Source organism: Ostrea edulis, chromosome 3 (assembly GCF_947568905.1).
Source record: "Ostrea edulis chromosome 3, xbOstEdul1.1, whole genome shotgun sequence".
Taxonomy (NCBI): Eukaryota; Metazoa; Mollusca; class Bivalvia; order Ostreida; family Ostreidae; genus Ostrea; species Ostrea edulis.
In genome coordinates, this window is record NC_079166.1 from 43,207,475 (window position 1) to 43,232,299 (window position 24,825).

General features: G+C 35.1%; 3 protein-coding genes across 6 annotated transcripts in view; 2 read left to right on the plus strand and 1 right to left on the minus strand.

The window, feature by feature from the left end:
* The first annotated feature begins 726 nt into the window (after positions 1 to 726).
* Positions 727 to 7,624, plus strand: LOC125675775 (uncharacterized). Its single transcript, XM_048913575.2, has 8 exons — positions 727 to 1,886; positions 2,210 to 2,463; positions 2,724 to 2,870; positions 2,986 to 3,209; positions 3,462 to 3,671; positions 3,862 to 4,036; positions 5,091 to 5,236; positions 6,192 to 7,624. Exons 1-8 carry the CDS (start codon positions 1,619 to 1,621, stop codon positions 6,493 to 6,495), a joined length of 1,728 nt encoding a protein of 575 aa, XP_048769532.1. The 5' UTR covers positions 727 to 1,618; the 3' UTR covers positions 6,496 to 7,624.
* A 3,157-nt stretch (positions 7,625 to 10,781) lies between these two features.
* Positions 10,782 to 19,509, minus strand: LOC125675777 (uncharacterized). 4 transcript variants are annotated; one of them, XM_048913577.2, is made up of 8 exons: positions 19,001 to 19,509; positions 18,446 to 18,493; positions 17,041 to 17,117; positions 15,771 to 15,825; positions 14,281 to 14,461; positions 13,881 to 13,987; positions 13,512 to 13,619; positions 10,782 to 11,267 (listed from the first exon to the last, which is right to left on the minus strand). In XM_048913577.2, exons 1-8 carry the CDS (start codon positions 19,169 to 19,171, stop codon positions 11,229 to 11,231), a joined length of 786 nt encoding a protein of 261 aa, XP_048769534.1. In that variant the 5' UTR covers positions 19,172 to 19,509; the 3' UTR covers positions 10,782 to 11,228. The 4 variants fall into 4 exon arrangements, with proteins under 4 accessions (XP_048769534.1, XP_056013766.1, XP_048769535.1 ...); XM_056157791.1 differs by having other exon boundaries at positions 10,782 to 13,619; positions 19,001 to 19,485; XM_048913578.2 differs by lacking the exon at positions 18,446 to 18,493 and having other exon boundaries at positions 19,001 to 19,331.
* LOC125675776 (acetyl-CoA acetyltransferase, mitochondrial-like) overlaps positions 19,482 to 24,825 on the plus strand; it is a 32,950-nt gene continuing 27,606 nt past the window's right edge. Inside the window, exons 1-2 of the mRNA XM_048913576.2 lie at positions 19,482 to 19,634; positions 23,538 to 23,594. Of these exons, the coding sequence (XP_048769533.1) occupies positions 19,602 to 19,634; positions 23,538 to 23,594 (90 nt within the window). The 5' untranslated portion in view covers positions 19,482 to 19,601. The remainder of the gene's footprint in view (positions 19,635 to 23,537; positions 23,595 to 24,825) is intronic.

The following is a 24,825-nucleotide window of genomic DNA, read 5'->3' on the forward strand; positions in this document are numbered from 1 at the left end:
GTTGATATCATTAATTCATTTGAAGAGATCATTAATTCAATTAAAGCGCGCATCAAATCAGCTGAAGAATTAATGCTCTCATCAATTCAATTAATGCGCGCAATAATTCAGAATTGAATATATCATTAATTATTTGAAGAGATCTTTAATTCAATTGTTGCGCGCATCAAATGAATTGATGATATCTTCAAATAATTGAAGATATCTTCAATTATTTGAGTTTATGTTAATTTGGCGCTCCATACGTGTCACAGTAGGTGTGGCACGATAAAGATCCCCCCTGCTCAAAGGCCGTAAGCACCAGACATAGGCCTAAATTTTGCAGCCCTACTCCGGTAATGGTGACGTCTCCATATGAGTGAGATATTCTCGAGAAGGACGTTAAACAATATACAATCAATCAAAATATCTTTATATATATGCATTGTATAATACAGAGTTCTTAGGCATGGTCTCAAGTATATGCCAGTAAGAAAAAGTTGCTATAATAAAATATTGGATGTCTATACCCATCTCTCACAAAACTGCCATATTGGCACTGTGCTTTTCTTCCCTGATCCAGTGATAAATTTTAAAAATTTCAAACGAAGATTTTCGATCTCCCAATCTTTAAATGCAAATTCATATATATAGGCATTATCTTTGCCTTGCATTGATGCTGACAGTAAACCCCATATTTCTGACCCATAAGTAACTATTGGTTTGATGGTATGATCAAGTTTTAATGCATGGGTGGATCTATTAAATATTTTTCATTGTATCAGTATTTTAAATGATGACTTAAAGCGTTGAACACAAATGAGACTTTGTCTTTTAGAGAAAACAAGATTTGGAAAGCATTATAGCTTATTATACCCAACTATAGCTAGAACAACCCATGAAGATAACCCAAAAAGCCCCAAAACCCCGGAGCTCCCAGCTCCCTTTTAATAATCAATAATTGGTAAATTTGATTTGAAAAATCAAGGCGAAAAAATCATGTGAGCGATTTAGGTCAAATATACGTTTTGTTTTGTTTAGCCTAGTTAAAAAAGAAAAGAAAAAAACCGCGGTATATCCCCCCCTCCCCAAAAAAACACCCTAGCCCCAACAGCCACCGATTAATGAATCTCGAGTGTGTAATCAGGTGGGGTTGTATTCATGAGTTATTTTGGTAGAAACGCAATATCTATATATTTCTATCAATGCCTTGCTGAAATCGTGGTGCAACACCATGATGTAACGTCTATGAAACGAAAATCGCGGAGGGATATCTCTATTAATCTTAATAAAAAAGAGTTTTCAGATTGTTTTAGTGTATTTAAAATTAATAAGTGTATTTTGTTTAAATTTGAAAATATGATATTTAAACTGGACTCGACCTCAATACAATAAATCAATCATTTGCATGCATAATTATTTTATCGCGCAAAGATACAGTTGTTCGACCTCACCGGAAGTTTACGAATGTTGCTAACATGTTGTGACATACTTATGTAAATAAAAGTTGCACGAACATTAGACGCTCATGAAGAAGGAAACACGACGCTGAACGAAGGACACCTAGCGAAGTAATCTAGGCCACCGTTGTGTTCCAAGATAGATTAATACTTTAAAAAAAAAAAAAAACGAAGAAAAAATGCCGCGAGGGAGGGGGCGTGGTCGTGGTCGTGGCCGTGGAGGCCATCGCAGGGGTGGAGGACGATCCCAGGGGAGAGGAAATCGGACCCCGAAACCCGTCACGGAGAAGGAGGGACCAGTAGAAGTGAGTTTGGAGACAAACCCCCAAGGTTATTTCACGGGGAATGTTACTGTTGAGCAGCATCACAACGGACAAAATGAAAATCGAGAGAGATACGCAGCGACGATGGCAGTGTTGCAGGAAAATGGGGTGGAAATTGCACAAAGTAAGTGTAGATCTGTGTCATCAGAAGTTTAACGTTGTAGTTCATCAATTCATAAACGTTTTTACATGGTATAGCGAATAAATTGATCTTAATATATGTGTATAATATGCATAGGTGAAAAAGAAACGAAATGTTTATATTTATTTGTTGAATTCCCAAACAATTATACACTATACACTGTTAGCACTGTTAGATTGACCTAAATATTGCATTAAACCAACGATAAAAGAAATATTTTAAAATCTCCCATCTGAGAAACCAAATATCTTTACTTGTAAAGGTTTTAAGAAGGTAATCAATATAGAATTAAATTTTATTTTCAGATGCTCGCATTCGAGCACTGGCGGCAGCCTGGGCGAGGAAAGATTTCCAATTGGCAGAATCCTTCCTGGAAAACCGAGACAACTTTGGTCTGAACGAGGTTCTGAAAGCACTACAGCTTCTAGATGCTGGGCGTCAGGCAAGGGTGCTGGAAAAGAAGATGAAAATGCTGCAGGTGTCCAAAAACAAAGTCAAAGCCAAAACCATAGGGAAACTCAAGTCTGACATAGATAACTTGAACAAGATGAAATCAGCTGTAAGTACCATTATGATGAGGTTTTATTCACACTTCCAATTCATGTGAATCTCCTAGATCCATTTAAAGTTAAATTCGATCCTCCTGATTTAGAACGTAAAATACAGGGCAGCAGTTTAATAATTTGGCAAAACATTGTCACACTAAGGATGATCATGGTTAACCTACAAATTTTAATCTACTATAAGAAAGGTGTTATCTAGAGATAAATATACAAGTTGGATTATGTAAGTATAATGTGTATGTGTCTTCTCTTACAGTATGGCTCTGCTAGTGGTGCTGTTTGCAAGCACATCCGAAGATGGGTGCAACGTTTCACCGCAAAGGAGCTGGAGTTTTATGCCATCCATTTTCCTAAAGACCCATGGAAGAAACTAGCAGATATCTGCCACTTTCACCCCCAGAAGGCAAGGCAACTTTTTTATCTCCATGTAACACGTTTTGTTAATTAAAGTTAAGTGTAAAACTAATTGTATCAACAATTCTGCTGACCTTTTCATTGCTTTGTTTTCTTCTCATTAGGACTTCCCATCCTTGGAGTGGTTTTTGCCTTACTGCTATGGACAAGGCCCGCCTCCTGACACCACCGTGGGCCGCATGATGACATTAACCGCTGATAATGTCAACGAAATGTTGGTGGATTTGTCCATTCCATACCTGTCTGTGAAGGCACACAAGGACAAACTGACCAATGCTTCCAAGGGCCTCATTGCAGAGCGGGAAGATAAACTAGACACAATCCTCTGGTAAGTCCCTGGGAACAGAATTATACAGTGTTTTGTCATTATTTGTCATGCAATCACAACAAAGATGCAGCATCTAGTTTTAGCAGAATGTTGCTCTAAATTTTCTAAATAAGATGCAATTTGTATGTAATTGTAGTTAAATTACTACATGCAAATTATTGTATAACCAACACAAAATACTAAATTTTAGAAATATTTTTCCAACATAAGTGTTTATTTAACTCCTAATGATATGATTACATTGCACTTCAGGTGGTATGAGGAACTGACATGCTTGGAGGTTGATGATGTAATACAAAGGCGGCTGGAGAACGGTGACCCTGTGACCTTGCCAATCGGGAAACTCTTGGAGAGGCTGCTAGTCTTTAAGCAGCTGTTCGACCAGAGTTCTGACGGAGAACGAAAGGCCAAGTTTTATGGTGACCTTCTGAAGATAGCTGAAGATCGTCTGAAACAGATCAAGTAAGCCATCAATAACTTTACAGGGTGTAGAATCTCTTGCAGCAAGGAAAATGTAGTAATGTACATTTTACATTTTTGTATACTTTACATAAAACTGATTGTTATTGGTTATAAAAACTTGCTTTACATGTAATGTGTAATAACATTAGAGTTCCTTTTATCTGATCGAGTTATGTCGATTTGTTTCCAGACTTCCTCTGGAGTCCCCAGTCCTAGTGATGGGCGATGCTTCCTCATCCATGTCCGTGGCGGTAAAGACTAGCACCATCATCGCGGGAATTCTGACCGCTATAACCTCCGCCAAACTCTCCTTCTTTAACAACACATACAAGGAGCCAGAAAAAGTCCCTACCAATGTAGAAGAGGTGAGTTGTTGTAAGGTAGCTCACTACACTAAAGCTTATAGGCTTTATGATACTATGAATTTCCTTCAGGTTATTTCTAACAAGAGCATAAATTTTGTTGGAGTCTTTTCTGTTAGTTATTGTAAAAAGGTCTTGTTAAACATAGAATATTTCAAATGTCTAAGTTATATATGTAAAACTTATACGGTACCAATTTTGATGCACCAGATGCACATTTCAACAAATAATGTCTCTTCATTGATGCTCAACCCAAATTTTTGAAATTCCGAAATAACAATAAACTTGTAAGAGCTATTTTATGGAAAAACAGAGAGCCAAAAAGTGGAAAAAAATTCGTCTAAGGATAAGAGCTATGCAAGAGGGAGATAATCCTTAATTTTGAAATGAATTTCTAAAATTTATGAATAATCAGTGTTTCAAAATATTGAATCCAAGGGCATTAACTCTGTTTTCATTGATTTCTTTATTAAGTTCATTATGCAATAGATTTTCTTTATTTTTCACAGACATTTTGTATATTTTTGTAAAGAAATAATTTCATGAAATTGTTATGAATACTATCATATTGTTATAACCAGTTTTTATGAAATTTTGATGATGCTATATAAATGTAATGGAAAATGCATTTTCTGATGGTGATATATGATTCTGTTTAGGTATGTCTCACATCTTAAAAAGTGTGATGACCTCTATATTTTATTTGATAATATATTAGTTTAAACTCTAATAAATGGAAATAAATACACTTTCTATATTTTTATTAGATGATAATGTGAGTATGGAATTACCTTAAGCAATATTTTTTCATCACATATTCCATTTCAAATTCCCAATTTTCATTTCTACATTAGATAAAGATGAGTCCTAGTAGAATAGTACACTGTTGTTACACATGTAACACTATGAAGTAGCAAAAATAAAATGCTAGAAATAATAATGTTTTATACAGAAATTTAATTCAAATATCAGGTCAGATGTGTTAGCCTTGTAAAATTGATTCTCTATAATCATTATTGTATGTGTAAGAGATTCTTAACATTATTTTACACTACAGGTACTGGAGCTAGCTTTGACTACTCCAGCTAATGGGTGTACAGCAAATGCTGCCAGCTTGTATCCATACTACGAGAGAAAAGAAGTCATGAAGACACTCTTCATGGTCACTGATGAAGAAGAGAATACAAACTTCCAAAACTTCAGGTGATTAAATGAATCATTTATTACTGTCAGAGCAAGTGGCATTAAAACCACCTATCTAGCTCAATTTTTATTTAAACTTCTAAATTAAAATTTTTTTTTTTTTTTTTTTTTTTTTTTTTTTTTTTTTTTTTTTTTTTACATTTTTGTCTTTGATATGTTTAAAATTGCAATGATAACCATATCCTCATGAATGCAGTGCAGTTGTGAACAATTCCACTTGACATATAAATCTTGATAAATATAGTGTGTCTACTTTAACCGCTTGGAATTCAGACAGAAATGAAAGTAAAATGTTAATTTCATGTTTTGAAAATACGCAAAACTGCAGTGCTTCACATTGACATCCTTCTCATGACAAACGTGTTTCATGAAGGATGCAGGTGTGAAGTGTCGCAGTTCATACCTTGATGTACTTTCAAAAATTGATAGTATGCTCACTGTGATATGAATGGATAGATATGTTGATATCAACAACATGAATTAGGAAATACGTTCTATGATTTTTACATTTCCTATGTTTTTATCTTTGATATCTCTACAAATTAAAATGATAGCCATTTCCTCATAATGTGCTGCAGTTGTTAACAATGTATGTATGAATCTTGATAAATATATACATTGTAGTACATGTATGTCTATTTTAATGACTTGAATTCTGACAGAAATGAAAGTAGAATGTAAATACATGTCTATAAGAAATGAATTTCATTTTTGAAAATACATAAAGTCTGTTCCAAAGAAAAATATCTATGAAAAATTTAATAGCTACTGGCAAAATGTGGGTCAAAGTAACCATGTATTGTAAGTGATGATATTTACATGTATTACCGTATATAGACAGTAATACTTATATTACCTTGGTCACCCCCCCCCCCCCCCCCCCCCCCCCCCCGGATCAGGTACACAGCTTCAATAGATGACCATACTTTCATGTTCCTCAATATTGTATTATCAGATTCAAGGAGTTGTACAAGAAGTACTGTGAGGAGGTGTACCCAGCTAAACTGGTGTTTGTGTCGTTTTTGTACAACCAGCATTCTAAAGGTCAGATGGTCTCAGAGTTTCAAGAGGATGGAATTGATGTCATGCAGTTTGTGTTCCATCGATCCCAACCAGATCTGACAAAACTGGACAAGCTGTTTGGTTTGCTGTCAGCAGAGACACAGTCATTTGAGGATCAGATTAAGACAACAGAGGAGGCGGTTAAGACAGAGGGCGTGAGCAAGGTGTTCAAAGAGCTGAAGGTCAACCAAGGCTAAATGGACTGTCTCACTCAAGTGCAATAACTGTAAATGTGGTTTCTGTGATATGTTTAACTGTTGTGTTATGATTGGGGTGAGGTTTTTACATTAGTATACATGAGATATCTCCCGGATCAGCCGGGAAGTTCCCTGAATCAAGCATCCTAAACATTTCTCCTGTGGAAGTCGATAAAATCCCGGGTTCTCATCAAGACCAAAATCAAAAAATTCCATTTCTTAGAGAATCCAGTCCTTGGATGACTCCGATTGGCAGGATTTATGACACACAATAATGATCAGTGGCATGTGTTTGTACTGTGCATTAATCTAAATTGTTAAGATTGTCAAAGATCAGTATGTTTACCTTCTGTTTCTCAGGGCCTTTCATGTTAACTTGAATTATAGATGTATACAACGTCCCCTAGATACTACTTTTTAGACCCTGATTACGGACACCATATTTATTTTGATTAATTATTTAAGGTCCTGACTAATGGACTTATACATTGTACTTAACGAATCTTTCAAATGAATCTGTAGATTTAGAACAATGAATCACAAATACATATTGAAATCAGTTGATAGCAAAATATATTGCAGGATAATAGAATTTATTCTTTTGTGCAATTATGAACTAATTCATTATTTAAATGTAAATTAAGATACGACAATAGTAGAAAAATTGCTAAAATATTATGTCTATATGCAAATTCATTAAAATGATAATCAAGAGAGTCAGTTCTCCAGAGTTATTGCTAAATACCTCAACAACAGAAATACTGTTGATAAAATCTGTTCAGGAAATGACCCCTACCCCAGTCTGCAGCATTTTGGAGGTCTGTCGTTGGATCCTTCTTTTTTCACATGACTATGCCTTGGATGTTTAACTGTGCATAATACTTTAATTTTGAAGATTTCTGTGATATTTTATTTCTCTGTTAAAGATGACATTATATATGTTATTTATGTTTACTAGTGTAAATAGTTAAATTGTGCTAACTGTTCGATTTTTATCAATTGTGCAATATGAGTCTGTGTAGTTGTAAGTTGACTGTTAAATGCTTTTAGATTTTTGTTTTTATCACAGATGTATGAATATGGTAATTGATAGACTTTTTTTTATTAAAATGAATGCAAATTTGATAAACATCTTGTGTTTGAAATTTTGTACAACAGAATATATCATATGTAAGCCCTATGATATGTGATCTTAATTGGCTGCAGTGATTTCATTTAAAATTTCACACTTTTAATCATGGGAAATGTTTATGAATGTTGGGATTCTTTTTTGAGTTTCACCGAGATAAAGTACAAATTTACATGAAAGGTTTCCGACATAATGCAGAATCAAGTTTGTTAAAATCATGACCCCTGGGTGTAGGATGGGGCGACAATAGGGGATCAAAATTTTACATCCAAATATATAGCGAAAAACTTCTTTTCAAGAACCATTGGGCCAGGAAAGTACAAATTTACATGAAAGCTTCCTGCCTGACATGTGTATATTCAAGTTTGTTAAAATCATGGCCCCAGGGGTAGGGTGGAGATCAATTTTTTTTTTACATGCGAACATATAGGGACAATCTTTAAATATGGGCCAAGGTGACTCAGGTGAGCAATGTGGTGCATGGGCCTCTTGTTTGAGTTTCACAGAGATAAATACACATTGATGTAAAACCATAAAGGAAACTTGATGTACAACCATAAAGTTATGTACCTGGAGATTTCCCCTGAATATTTACACTGGATATGATAACACTGGTAGACGGTAATCCCCCGTACAGTAAAACGCGCGGATAGCGAAATGCTGGGGATAGACAATTTAGATTTGTTATAAACCTAATTAGTTATATCCAACACGATTACATTGTTTTAAATCTACAGGGAATGAAAATCACCTCAGTGTAAGCGTGAATTCATTCTAAGCATGTCTGCTCTATCCATGTTTTACTGTAACTCTGAACTAAAAAGCAGATTAAAAAACATCCCTCTTCAATGTTTGACAAGGGTATGTAATATTGAAATTGTTTATTATACATTTAGACTTGAGGGTGCAAGTTAGGTAACTCACATAAAAGCTAGGAGATTCTAGAGAAAGCGAGTGGTATGTTACATGAAAACTAAATGAATGAGGCAAAATAAAGGAATACAGCGTTATTTTCACCATTCTACAAGTGCAGACAATTTCGCCACAATCTAAACTCGCCTAGTCACAAGTCTGTTGAAAGAGAGATAAGAGAAAGCAGTTTTGCCCAGTTTTAATTTTGCCCACCGATGAGGGCGAAAATAAAACGGAGCGAATATTTCCCTGTGTAGTGTACTATTACTGTGGTGAAACCTAAAAGACTCAGATGGGAACTATATGTAAAACCTTGATGACTCCGGTGACAGTTGTGATTAAGATAAAAGCTATATGAATTTGTTGTAAGCTATGTGACTTAAGTATGAGATGGGAAATTTTGGTGAGATCTACATGCCCCAGGGGAGACCTTTGTGGTTTATTTCTGAGCTTACAGAACTCGATCGAGAGAGAGCTCTGTCACTCAAGTCACAACTGGGTAACTTGGGTGTGATTTAAGTGACGTAGGGCTGAGCTAGTTGACTTAAGTCAAAGCTAGGTATCTTAAGGCATTCAGAATAGTAGTAAAAGGGTCTCTTTGTTATTCCTCCTGTAGACGGGACATATCATGGTACAGCGATACTTGTATGTCCGTCCGTTTTGGGGTTTTTCTTTTTTTCTTTTCATTTCTCCGTCACATATCAAGCTGAAACTTGCTATGTAGCTTCTTTGTGGGTCACTCTTGGACTAGATCATGTAGCAATTTAGAACCATTCCAACTTCTAGAGCTCCCCTTTAATTCAAAATTATTATTATATGAAGGGTTCGGAGCACATAATATGTCTGTCGAACTCCTCCCACAATTTTCAAGTGAGGACATTCTTATTTTACAGAGCCTATAGGTAGAACGAACAATTTTTATTGGACTTGTAATAGGATGTTCACATGCTTGTATGATGAGGATCCATTCGCTTGTTATCAGTGTTGTTACACAGGCTGTTGATGGCACCACTTGGGATTTCGTAGATGTAATACATATTACAGATTTCTCATAATGCCTCAATCAGGTACGATATCCCTAGTAATACAGGTGTGCTTAATACAGGGAGACATAACTAGTACAAGGATTATGCAGGTCACCTCAGTGAAAACACATCAAAGGTCACCTATAATAGCAATCTCAGTGAGATTCGTCGAGGCTAGATATTTGGATTGATGCTTCTTTTGAAGAGACGTCAGTACAAATATCCAACCTCGACGAATCTTGCTGAGATGACTATAATAGTTGTTCATGGTCGGGTTATAGCCAGGATTTTTACATATGCAAATAAGCTTCAATTCTATAATCATGTAGTAGTTAGGGCAATATGGACCGTGGATATGGGCTTGGGTATCTCAGTGGTTAGAGCACCTGACTAGTAATGCAGGGGTCACAGGTTCGATTCCAGGTCCAGCTCAAAACTTTCTCCTTTGAAATCCTATATACATGTACTACAATAATATTGAATTAATGAAATGAATGTTGTGCATATTTACACGAAACCTACACTGAGTAAACTACAGTGTATTCCAAAAATCACACCATCATTCCACACATTTTTTCACACAGAAAGAACCAACACCAACACCAACACCTAGAAGGGTACCACCACACATAAGAGCTGTTATAAGACTGCACAGGTCACTTTATATGACCACACAGACATAAACTCAGTGCTCACTGTATGAAGGACACACCTTCTCAATGGTTCATGTTGAGCTGGTCCACCACTATAGAACATTTTTAAACATAGTGACCTTGCCTATATATAGTTACTTTTGTATACAGGTTATGGTGCACAATTAGGAACAAAGTAAATGACACAAATTTAGACACGCTTGTTTGTTCCTCCTCATTTTTTTTTAACAAAGTTGACACAACCAGAGAAAACCCTGTGGATCTTTGAGGATTGCAATCGTTTGTACAGACAAAGTAGTCATTTGGTATGGAAATCAAGTATATTGAATTCAGAGAAAGTAGTAATTTCCTTGCCCTCAATTTATTGCTTTTGGTTTCCTCTTTGTCTCTCTGTCTGTCTACAATGTTAACTTTTACACTGTACAAGGTAAAACTAAAAGGTCAAGGACAAAGGACAATGGTGTGCAGCTTTGTAATGATCAAACTAATTCATCAAGGTGAAGGTCAAATTTGCTATAACTGAATGTGGTCATGCTTGTGGGCATTGAGTTTCACAAACACATTATGTTTATTTCGTAGAAAAATGTATTGCACAATTTTAATAACATTTTCTCCTGTCAAAATTTGAGAGTTAGGTAAACATACTGACCTCTCTTTTCTCATTAATAAGAACCTTTCTGAAATTGGTCCATGACAATAAATGATTGCATTTACATGTACTACTAAAAAAATCAAAATACACAATAGTCCTTATATAAACAGAGTTTCAGTAATGAGGTGAAAAAAAAAATGTAATGATGAATAGAAAAGAATGTTATTGCTTTGCAATCTAAATTATAAATGTACAAATATATGGACACTGATAACAATTTAAGTGTTTCCTCATGTTATGAACTAGAACATCAAACTCTAGATCACAGTGTAACTGAAACATTCGATGTTCACCGTCTGTTAACCCGGAGAGAACTGGAATGTGGTGATAGTCTGCCAACTCCACTTCTGATGTTTCTTAGCTCAATCAAAAAGTGTTGCACCATCATCAATATCTGCTCCCTGTTGAAATAGAATTCCAGTCAATCATCAACCTGACTTGAAGTAGAATCTTGATTGCTTCAGAACCCCACTCTCCATAAATAGTTATTGTTTAGTGCACAGATTACAACTAACATTATCTCTCTCTCTCTTTCTTATAACTTTGATAGCACTTAATATTTACATTCTGAGGGGATCTTGTCTTCACATTTCTCAGTTAATCTTGATTGTCTACAACAGTCTCTCTGATTGTCTACAACATTCTCTTCTCTGATTGTCTACAACATTCTCTCTGATTGTCTACAACAGTCTCTCTGATTGTCTACAACAGTCTCTCTGATTGTCTACAACATTCTCTCTGATTGTCTACAACAGTCTCTCTGATTGTCTACAACATTCTCTCTGATTGTCTACAACATTCTCTCTGATTGTCTACAACAGTCTCTCTGATTGTCTACAACAGTCTCTCTGATTGTCTACAACAGTCCTCTGATTGTCTACAACAGTCTCTCTGATTGTCTACAACATTCTCTCTGATTGTCTACAACATTCTCTCTGATTGTCTACAACATTCTCTCTGATTGTCTACAACAGTCTCTCTGATTGTCTACAACAGTCTCTCTTGGGTGACCTTGATTGTTTACAACATTCTGTTTTGGGTGACCTTGATTGTTTACAACATTCTGTCTTGGGTGATTTTGATTGTCTACAACATTCTCTCTGATTGTCTACAACATTCTCTGATTGTCTACAACATTCTCTCTGATTGTCTACAACATTCTCTCTGATTGTCTACAACAGTCTCTCTTGGGTGACCTTGATTGTCTACAACACTCTCTCTGATTGTCTACAACATTCTCTCTGATTGTCTACAACAGTCTCACTTGGGTGACCTTGATTGTCTACAACAGTCTCTCTTGGGTGATTTTGATTGTCTACAACACTCGGTCTTGAGTGATTTTGTCTACAACATTCTGTCTTGAGTGATTTTGTCTATAACATTCTCTCTTGGGTGATCATGATTGTCTACAACATTCATTCAGTCAAGAGATTTTGATCATTTAAGGCATTCATTTTCATCTTCATTGTCTCATTTCACAGGCGATCTTTATTTTCTAAGGCATTCATTTTCACAGGAGATCTTGATTGTCTAAGGAATTCATTATCACAGGGGATCTTGATTTTCTAAGGCATTTATTTTCACTGGATCTTGATTGTCTAAGGCATTCATTTTCACAGGAGATCTTGATTTTCTATTAGGCATTCATTAGCATAGGTGATCCTGATTTTCTAAGGCATTCATTTTCAATGGATTTTGATTTTCTAAGGCATTCATTTTCACTGAATCTTGATCGTCTAAGGCATTCATTTTCACAGGGGCGTGTTACTTTTCCGCAAATTTTGAAAAATGTTTTTTTTACTTCTCCGCAAAAAATGTTGTTACATTTCCGCAAATGAAATATACAGCTATTATCGTACCCCACCATTACGTTTCCGCAATTTACCTGTGGTGATAAGTTCAACTATGTGATTATAAGATCTTGTGTGTCTTCAGAACCTAAAACAAGTTTTCCACAATTTTGGGGAACAACTCCAGATATTGGGGAAAAGTGCACCACAAATGGGACAGTCTTCTCATACCCATTTCAATTCTCAATTCTATTCCCCATACCCAAATATATTTGTTTTCACGAACAAAGAAAAACTAAGTCACTTGACTTTTTGTGTACAGAATATATGAAAAATATATGAAACACGAGGTTTACCCGAATTGATTTTTTAAGGACTGTCGGGTACAAATGTGGTCCCCGAACAGACATGCAATATGTTCTGGCATCAAATGTATACATATACAGTTAAGAACATCGTAGTGCTACTGCTTAGAATTAAGAACGAATGCAAGTATTTTATGCAGTGCTGTGTGTTTGTATTGTCAGAATTTTAAAATAGATATGCCATAGAACTGCTATGTTTCTACATGTAATCCAGGTAAGAATGCTTTGTATTTACCTGTAATCCAGGTAAGATGTTTGAGGAATCATAATGCCATATTTTTTGTGGAATAGTAAAAAAAAATTTGCGGAATCGTAACTTTTTTTTCGAGTAAACGTAATATCAATTTGTGGAAACTTGGTGAACCGTTTCACAGGTACTCTTGATTGCCTAAGGCCTTCATTTTCTCAGGTGACATCGATTGCACCTGACAATCATACCTGAGTGATACAATGCATTCAAGTTAGCATGTAATTCAATATGAACTTTTACCTTTATCATTTTTTCTTGATCTGCTTCCATGATCCACAAATTATCTGGACAGACCCTAAATCGGTGTTCTGGTAGTTTTAATTCATGAGTCTCATATGCCAAACACATCTGTAAAGGAGATATACATACATCTCTAAATAAAAGATCTAGTAATGAATTATTTTACTAAACACTAGCTAAGTTTAATGGGTACAGCCCCCATCCCTTCAAAATAAGAATATTTTCTCTGTGGCACCAGACCAGTTTATCTCCTGTTTTGTCAGATGGATCATGTTCTAGGTTACAAGGGGCCCAGGTTCAAATCTGGGTCAGTACCATCACATTTCCTCTCTCATACCACTACACCCCCTTATATCATCAAACACAAACCTGTTGAGCACATTGCTTGAAATCCATCATTCCAACAGCAGTTCCCAGGCCTGGACATAGCACACTGCGTATCTGGCTGTCAGGGTTTCTGGCATTGTGTTTCTGTACTGGTATTTCATACAAAAGTCAGTTAAATATTAGGACACATATAAACTTATAATAAAATGATACCTACTGTTGAACATTAAATAAAATCATTTTAACAACCAAACAATATATACCTTTCTCTTGTTTTACTCTAAAATTTTTACATCTATTGTTTTGTGGAACATGTATCAGGCTCGCTGTACAGTAATTGTATCATCAATATCTCATCGATAATTCCTTCTCATCTTTATACGTGTAAGTATAGATTGAATGACTATGCATAAATTCTCCAATTATCTCAGAGTATATTTACCTGCTAATACGACAGCCCTGAATGCCAGGTAAGCATTGACAGTGTTTTCCACACTCTGGGGTACCCTCATGGTAGGGGCAGATACCAGGTACTTAATGGGGGCCCCCTCATTGCACCCCTTCAGGTCCTCTTCCTTGGGAGGATTTTCCTCCTCGTAAGCTGGGATAATTACAGCTTGTCCCTGCAAATGATGACAAGAAGAAATCAAAAGAGAATATTTATTACAATATTGTGTATGTGGAAAATTACCTGTTGTTAATTACACAAAGTGATGGGATAGTCCTTACCTTTTGTGGTGTCCATATATTTCAGTACAAAAGTGCAATAAAAATAAATTTGTATGTAACTAGTGTAAGTGAATTATCAATAATTACTAAATTAATGTGTTTCATTGTTACATATAATTGTGTATGTTTCTGTGGTTAAGGTTACCTCCATACTCACATTATTATCTGAGAAAAGTATAGAAAGTGTAATAATTTCCATTTATTAGAGTTAAAACTAGTAAATTATCAAATGAAATATATAAGTAATCACACTCTTTAAGATGCGAGACGTACATAAACAGAATCTTATATCAATGTCAGAAAATGGCAATTTTCCTTAAACAACATCATAAAAATTTCACTAACAATCATCATAATGATATGATAGTATTCATAACAATTTCATGAAACTGTTTCTTTACAAAAATATGCAAAATATCTGTGAAAAATAAAGGATATCTATCGCATAATAGACCAAAGAAAACAGAGTTATTGCCCTTGGATGCAATATTTTGAAACATATCATTCATATATAACTTACACATTTGAAATATTCTATGTTTAACAAGATTTCTACAATAACTATCAGAAAAGACTCCAACAAAATTAATGTTCATATCATGCATAAATTTAGATAAATCATTGATTTTGCAAAATCTTATGACGGCACATGAGGGTGGAATTACTAAAAGTGTGACAGACTATGTGTGTATGTTTACAATTAACCACTGGACTTCATTCAAATACTTGTTTAACCATTTCATGTTACTAACTTTCCCAGGATACACACTCTTGGTGCTGCCCTTGAAGGCATAAGATGTATATTTCAGTATAGTGGATTATCTATATTCCCAATACTGGGAGATATATGTATTGGTATTTGGTATTTATTAAATTCTATGTAATTGTTATATTCATTATCATATTTAATTGCATTTCTAATGATTCATTTTATTTCAGGTTTTCATGTAATACAGTAAATAAATAATCTGTAACTCTATGACTGATGTTCATAAACTGGTTACATGCATAATATTATATGCATATTCGGGGAAATAATTATGTAAAAGGTGTTTTCTCATCTATTTAATGCAAATATCATATATTATGACCATAAATACATTTGATGGTCAATTTTGTATATACATGCAAGATAAATGAATGGATAATTAAGTTTTAAAATTTGAACTAAAGCCTTCCTTAGAGCTCACTTTTTAAACTCACCACCAAAATTTCTCCATCAAGTTCTTCACGAATTACTTTTTGTAAGCGATTCTGCCTGAAAAGTATAATTGTAAAATCACCATGTCTGTTATCTATTACATTTTTGTTAGTGATACAGTACAGGGGTCATTATTTAGAATGCCAATTTTCATCAATTTCATAGTAACGGGTGCAAGCACGAAGAATATGTTCAACAAAGTAAGTACAGTTTTACAATATTGCTCAGGATGAAAAACATACAATAGCTTACTATGAAATTAAGTATTATTAATGAGTTTTTGAAAATTTAAATCCATGAAACTTATTGCTCATGAATATTACTTGTGCACATTTGGAAACAACTTTATGAACCACTGATGCAGTGTACATGTTTTCTGTGCAAATAAATTAATGATAAATCATTTATATTTAACAATTGATATATATATATATATATATATATATATATATATATATATATATATATATATAAAGCACAGAAATAATAGCTATGAAGTCTTAAATGAACATAACTGCCCTAAGTGAAGAAATAATTAATATAAAGCACAGAAAATTTCACTTTATGTGGATACCCACTTCCGCCCCTACCCGGGGTTGAACTCACGACCTGCGGAACCAAATCTCCTAGCAGCATGTAACCAGCGCGCTAGACCGCTCGACCATCTAGGCAAGTCAAAAAACTTGCTTTCGATGACGATGGAATTCTCGCCACGCTGTCACACGCTACACGGTCATTGAGAATGGAAATGGGATACAGTTATTTAACGTACATTTAAGAGGATCATACATGATACACTCTGCATTCGAATTTAAATTTATATATATATATATATATATATATATATATATATATATATATATATATATATATATATATATATTATTACTACAGTAACTTGATCTGAAGAGTAGGAACATGTTGTGTTGACAGGCGCGGATCATCAGATCACACGAGATGCGAAGCGTCGAGTTTGATCTGATGGTCCGTGCCTGTCAACGAGACGTGATCCAACTCTTTGGATCAAGTTACTGTAGTAATGATACATTTATTATATACCCTCTTACACATTTTAAATCCACATTTTAAAGATACTAAATGTAATCCAAACCATCAAAAATACAGACATTCAGTGAAATTATATTTAAATTTGTGTAAAACCAGATCACACTCTGAAATCCACAGTATCAAAAAATGAAACATTGATGGGTATATAATAAAGTCTACATATATGTATGTTTCTACAAAAATAAAGATCTGTGAAAGGCTTACATTTGCCAACCAAAGTGTCTGGAGTACACCATATCAATTCCTCCATCCATACAACCGAAGCTGTTGGCAGGGGACACCTGGAAATGGACAAATGAGCATTACATGAATCAATGAAATACAGTCAACCCTCGTTATCTCAAACTCGATGGGACCGAGAAATATCTATGGTATGCGAGATACAGAAGTTCAACTGTAAAATAAGGTGCAATACAACAGACACTGTGGCGACTAAATGATTGAATGTCCAAAGTGAACTTTAGTAGAAATGAATTGAGGTGGTCTAAAGTCTGGTGAAATAGTGTAGAACTGGATGGCTCAGTGGAAGAAACCTGTATAGAGGTCTTGGGTTCAATACTGGTCATTCCTCTTCCTGCTTCAATAGCTTACATCCAACAAAATAATCCACAAGGTGAGTAGACAACTCAGTCTTTGCATGTGATATTTTGACACGTTTAAGGTAGCTCTCTACATCAAGGCTTATACTCTTTATGACACCATGTCACAAGATGGCGATTTAAATGTTTTGTGAAATTATCTGTATTGAACAGATTGTTTGCCTACCATCATAGCTCAGTGGTGATCTGATAAACCACAGATCCCGAGTTCAAATTGGTCTGAATGGCTTTGTGGGGAAGACCACAATTTTTGAGTTCATGTCCAAAAGACACATGACTTCCACCTCTAATGCCAGACATTTGTGAAGGAACAATCACAACCTATGTTAAACATCTTACTAGGTTTCACCGTTTGATGTCACACTCAATCTGATTAAAATCAGATCTCCTAGTGTAGTGATCTAAGTGAGAGGATCATAGGATCTGATTTTAATCAGATTGATGTCACACTGGGATTGAGAATTGAACCAAGAACCTCTCAAACTGTGAAGTGAACACCCTGCCCACTAGGCTACCATGACTGGTATTGTAAAGATACCCATTCCCTGTAATCTCAGTCTGATTAAAATCAGACCCCATACTCATTATCATACCAACAATATGAGTATAGGGTCTGATTTTAATCAGACTGCCTGTAATCTGTGTCAGTTTTAGATGGAAATGACTCTCAAGTAAACTGGACAGTTAAATGGACCATTTTGTAATGTTAGAGAGTCTTCACTCTGATTTTTAGAGAAGGTAACTTGTCCATGTCCATAACTCCCTCCTTCATGTACGACGAGAAACCCCACATGATTGGGACATTTTTTCTTTTATCGAGCGTCCCCTAATTACTAAGATTTCACCAAGTTTGAGAAAAATTCATTGACAAATAATTTTCCCATGCCACTGATCAATCTGCCTATCATGAATAAATCTGAGGTAATTTTTTCCACTCACATTTTTTCCACAGTACAACAGGCTGGAAACATATTCATCATATAACATTAGTCTTAAAAGTATAGACTTACTATAGCGTCAGCAGCTGGAGCATAATTAAATATGTCACCATGGGATATCTGTAACCAACAGAAATATTTAATATTGTAATTAAAGAAATGTCTGTGATGCAAACCCTTGAATAAAGCTTTAAAAAATAATATGTAATTCTGTTTAGTTTGTCATAGGAAAAAATATCAACAAGGTACGTAGAGTCTACCTAATCTCAGCGAGATTCGTTGAGGCTGGATATTTGGACTGACACCTCTCCCAAAAGAGGTGTCAGTTCAAATATCCTGTCTTGACGAATCTCGCTGAGATTAGATTCTACCTTTAATTATATAACATATATGCAAAAAATCAATTTGAATTTGATTGCCCATGCTTTGACTAGACATTGATCTTTGTAGTTTGCACCAGTATTCAATTCTTACACCAAATTGATCTACACATCGGCGGATACCCACGGCTGATCCCGCCTTCTACTCAAAGGAGATCAGCCATGCCATGGGTATCCGACGATGAAATCTACATAGTGTTGCATGAAATTGTGTCCTTGTCAATTTCACATCCCGAAATCAACTCACTTGGACATTTTTATATGAGCTTGGAAATCTTGATTTCCATGCACTGACCATTCCTCGCCCTATGTCTCTCAGTTTGTAGACAACCTGACTTGTTTGAGGAACAGCTTCTACTTGAACCACTTCGTCTTCTTGGGACTGTAATTCCGAAGGAGCTTGTGCCTGTTTACTCATTTTAAGACTCCAATTGAGAGTTCATATAAAAGATCAGCAGAGAACTTTGTACAACTTGGATATCTTTTAAAAATAGTTATGATATCACGATTAACTCTAATAATGATGACATTTCTTCGCACCTGACCGGTTTTGTTTACAGAGTGTAAAAAGGGGCAAGTCAATTCGAGTGCAAACTGATTCGATGTTGTAATGATGCAAAAACCTGAAAAGTTAGAGTGTCTAGGGTAACTTCCCAACAGACAATTTCTTTCGCCTTCAAAAGTTTCCCGATTCCTTAGTGCATGATGTTCATTGACAAATATAGTTTCTTTATATTAGGCTATTTTTCAAAAGTGAAAGTAGCCTTTTCCGAAGCGTGTGGCCGTGACACCGGAAAAGCCCGAGAAAAACGAAAACAGAGGTGAAAAGAACGACGAGTAGAACGACGATGAGTTTCAGAGGACTTTGGAAGAACCCACAAGTGATTATTTAAATTATTTTCATTCTTAAAGTTTGGTAATCATATTCCAGATGTATATAACGATATATACTGAATTATGCGCTCTTGCTACTAAAGTTGCATCTCTTGCCCCCTATTATTGGAGGTGTGTTGAGTTTATCCAATCAGAGACAGCTATCAATATTCACGATATTATTTTCATGTCTCTTAAAATGCAGTAGCCCATTAGCATTCAAATAGTCATAGAAGTTTATTTGTAGACCGTACTGCTATTGTATATTTCAAGGTCATACAGTTGCAAATAAAAATTTTAATAATGAAATGTTTATTCGGTGAGAAGCGAAAGCACTACATCTGTTCTACCTGGACACCCATTTTAGTTTTTAGCATTTTTTTTGGTGGTAAAATTATATTTATGCAGTGTGTATACAATAATATTCTCTCACAGTCTAGACTTAAGCTTTCAAATGCTTGTAATTTATTAGTCTTAGAAGTTATTTGAGTTTAAAAATAACTGTGCCCATTATTCACCTAGGAAAAAATGTTACACTGTAACCTCCCCAGGCCACTCTATACATTACAGGCAGACTGAGTAGTAGCTCTGGAATGACTAGTTATAGTGATTCCATCATATCAGTTCTAGAATACTGGTCTGACAGATGATTCTAGAATACTGGTCTGACAGATGATTCTAGAATACTGGTCTGCTGATTCTAGAATACTGGTCTGACAGATGATTCTAGAATACTGGTCTGACAGATGATTCTAGAATACTGGTCTGATGATTCTAGAATATTGGTCTGACAGATGATTCTAGAATATTGGTCTGACAGATGATTCTAGAATACTGGTCTGATGATTCTAGAATACTGGTCTGATGATTCTAGAATACTGGTCTGACAGATGATTCTAGAATGCTGATCTGACAGATGATTCTAGAATACTGGTCTGATGATTCTAGAATACTGGTCTGACAGATGATTCTAGAATACTGGTCTGACAGTTGATTCTAGAATACTGGTCTGACTTATGATTCTAGAATACTGGTCTGACAGATGGTTCTAGTATGCTGGTTTAACAGATGATTCTAGAATACTGGTTTGACAGATGATTCTAGAATACTGGTCTGACTGATTATTCTAGAATACTGGTCTGACAGATGATTCTAGAATACTGGTCTGACAGATGATTCTAGAATACTGGTCTGACAGATGATTCTAGAATACTGGTCTGACAGATGATTCTAGAATATTGGTCTGACAGATGATTCTAGAATACTGATCTGACAGATGATTCTAGAATACTAGTCTGACAGATGATTCTAGAACACTGGTCTGACAGATGATTCTAAAATACTAGTCTGACAGATGATTCTAGAATACTGGTCTGACTTATGGTTCTAGAATACTGGTCTGACAGATGGTTCTAGAATACTGGGCTAACTGATGATTCTAGAGTGTTGGGCTGACAGATGATTCTAGCATACTGGTTTCACTGATAATTTTAGAGTGCTGGGCTGGGTTGTAATCCTTTCAGTTCTTGAGTGCTGGGCTCAGGCTAGTGATCTTAGTGATCCCTTGATTTTAATGTTCTTGGCTGACTTGGTGATCCCTTGATTTTAATGTTCTTGGCTGACTTAGTGATCCCTTTAATTTCAATGTTCTTTGCTGACTTAGTGATCCCCTTGATTTTAATGTTCTTGGATGACTTAGTGATCCCTTGATTTTAATGTTCTTGGCTGACTTAGTGATCCCTTTTGATTCTACAGTACTGGGCTAACTAGAGTTCCCGTCAATTCTAGAGTGCGAGAATGGCTTGTGATCCCATCCATTCCACTATACTTGGCTGACTAAACTGTTTGCATAGATTCTAAGGTACTGGGCTGAGTAGTAGTCCCATAGATTTTAGAGTGCTATTTTGTCAATTTTAAAGTACTGGGCAAACATTGATCCCCCTCAATTGATGATTTTACAGTAATGCAGTAGTGGAATTCTGCTGGAACACCGTTTTATCCAGAATTTGCACACTGTAGTTTTGTGATTTCGAAGTTTTGATAGCCCAAGTGGGAGTTGATATTTCCATTGCAGACAATATATAAGTATCTGTAGTACGAGTTCTTAAACACGATGTAATGTGCTGCGGACAACTGTCACACCGATACAATAAAGAAATAGACACGAGGGCATTGATGGAGGGTCGATGACCATTGTCCCAATAATTTTGCAGAGAGAGAGAAGAAGGTGGAGGGATAAATGTGATGGTGATCTGTGTGAACTCATTAGAGCAGTAAATGCAATGGTGATCTGTTATTAGAGGAGCGGCATAGTTTAAACTCTACTGTTCATTTCTGAATGTTTTTGAAGTGCTTCACCACTATCAACACTTGGATGATAGTGCTTAAATGGAAATGTATCAAGTTGATCTGTGCTATTTTGAATAAAGTCGAGATAACAAAAGTTCATACAATTGTTTTTATTGCAGTTAATAAAAGATTGTTAACTTTTGGAAAACAATGCTGTTTGTTATCACTGTTTTACGTTACAATTCATTGTAACATTGTATTAATATTGTATGTAGTTGAGGGTAACATTGAAAATTTTCACCCAGAGAAAACCGTTGTTAACCGAGGCGTAGCCTCAACTACATTCAATATTTGTTTTATTATAATGAATGTTATATAATTTAACAACAAAGCAGAAAGACTTATGTCTGTTGACATTTGATCAATCACTGTCATGCGATATTTCGAACATCGATGCGGGTATTCGTGTTTATTACAATCGCTCAAATGACGTTGTCTAACAATCTGTATGCGCATAAATTTGACGCATGTGATAATTTTTTATAATATCACCCATTGTCAAGTACTGTTACCCATTGCTAGATACTATCACCATGGAGCGCATGGTCTCTGTTCTCAGAGGGTAACAATATGTTTTTTTCAAATGTTTCTCGACCAGTCAGATTCAAGTATTTTACATGGAAGTATAATAATGCATAAATGTTATGTGTTCTGTTTTATTCTGTTCTATACTTTTGTAAACTTTCAGAAAATATTTATTATAGGTAAATACATGTAACACCAAAACTACATACAAGATGTAATATTGCATGTTGCTAATTTACAAGAAACATGCTGAGATTACTTTGCTATGTAAGGGTTTATGTTAATAGGCCTTTTGTTTAAAAGAAATCTTTGTCATTCTTGGACATCCAATAAACAAACTGTGTAAGTAATGATAATGAAGAGAGAAGACTAAAATTGTGAAATTAATGACCCCTTAGTCAGGCTTCTGGTAGTAGGATGGGAATCGATGGCTTTTATAGTAAAGATGCATAAATTTATTTTATTAAAAAAACCTCTTCTCGGCTTCTGTACATCAAACAAACAAACTAAGTAGATAGTACTAATGGACAGAGAAGCCTCCCCTCCATCCTTCTTCATGGCCTCAGGGCTAGGGGGTTCTGATACTAGGATAAGGCTCATATGCATCATTGTGCTTTTTAAAAAATTTTATTCTTGGTTCTTGAACATTGAATAACCAAAGTGAATAGATAGAGATAATGTAAGAAAAGCTTCTGAAATTGAGAAATTATGGTGTCTGGGTCATGGAGTTTGGTACTGGGATGGGGCTCTTTGGTTCTTTGATATAGAGAAAGTACTAGTTGACTACTTTAGTCTTCAGACACCAGACAATGAAACACTAGACTATAGTGCTTGTTGTGATAATTAGGGAGGTCTCTAATAAATTTATGAAACTCGTATTTCTTAAGATCATTACAGACATTGTAACATTAAAGTAGCTGCAGCACTGTAGCTCTCTGATCTGTCTTGATATGTTCTCAGTTCTACAGCTATATTTCCCAATGTGGTTCATATATGTTTCTAAAATTGTCTACATTTCTCTTTTTTCTGAACTCTAGGTTAGCAAGAGCGTAGGTGGCTTGTGTAGACATTTCAGCAAAGTCAGTGGTCTTCATGTAAGTATAACACCTGAGTTCCTATACAGATGTAGAGTCACGGATTGTGTATATACATGTATCAATAATCCACTCAATATATCTAGCGGCTAAATATTTAGGACAGCAACTTTTAAAGAACTATATATGATAAGTATTCTATTTACCTGCAGCAAAACTGATAGTTGTGCTTTTGTTTGAAAGTTAAGTACATGTACAATGTTTTCTGCAAGAATCCTGCTGCAGCTCATTTGTTATTCACATTTAGTTCAGAATGACCTAGATTTGGAATTGTGATGCCATAAAGATGACATTTTCCTGCTAAATTTTAGGTATCTTGATGAAAAATGGCAGTTTTTGCATAGTTTTTTCTCTCTCTCAGAAATCGTGCAAAGCCTTAGACATGCTTTACACATGTATAATATGACATATGCCTGGTAACTATATTTCCAATAAAGCAAAAGTGATTGAAAAATCTTGTTTGTCCAAAACTGTGGTTTATGTTATTTGGAAAAAAACTTTTTAAGACAAGACTGTAAATGTCAGAGACAATGTAAAACTGTATCGGACTGTAAATGTCAGAGACAAACAATGTAAAACTGTATCAGACTGTAAATATCAGAGACAATGTAAAACTGTATCAGACTGTAAATATCAGAGACAATGTAAAACTGTATCAAACTGTAAATGTCAGAGACAATCAATGTTAAACTGTGTCAGACTGTAAATATCAGAGACAATGTAAAACTGTATTAGACTGTAAATGTCAGAGACAATGTAAAACTGTATTGGACTGTAGTAAATGTCAGAGACAATCAACGTAAAACTGTATCAGACTGTAAATGTCAGAGACAATGTAAAACTATCAGACTGTAAATGTCAGAGACAATGTAAAACTATCAGACTGTAAATGTCAGAGACAATGTAAAACTGTATCAGACTGTAAATGTCAGAGACAATGTAAAACTGTATCAGACTGTAAATGTCAGAGACAATGTAAAACTATCAGACTGTAAATGTCAGAGACAATGTAAAACTATCAGACTGTAAATGTCAGAGACAATGTAAAACTGTATCAGACAAGATCTCTATTATGAAATAAGATGAGATTTAGTCTTTGTATTAGAATTTTATTAATTCTATTAGAATTTCACTCAAAATTTGGAGTGCATAGACTAACAGGGCCAAGAATGGCTGTTATCACATATAGTCCTTTGTTTTATTTTTCACTTATCACTAATTATGATATTTG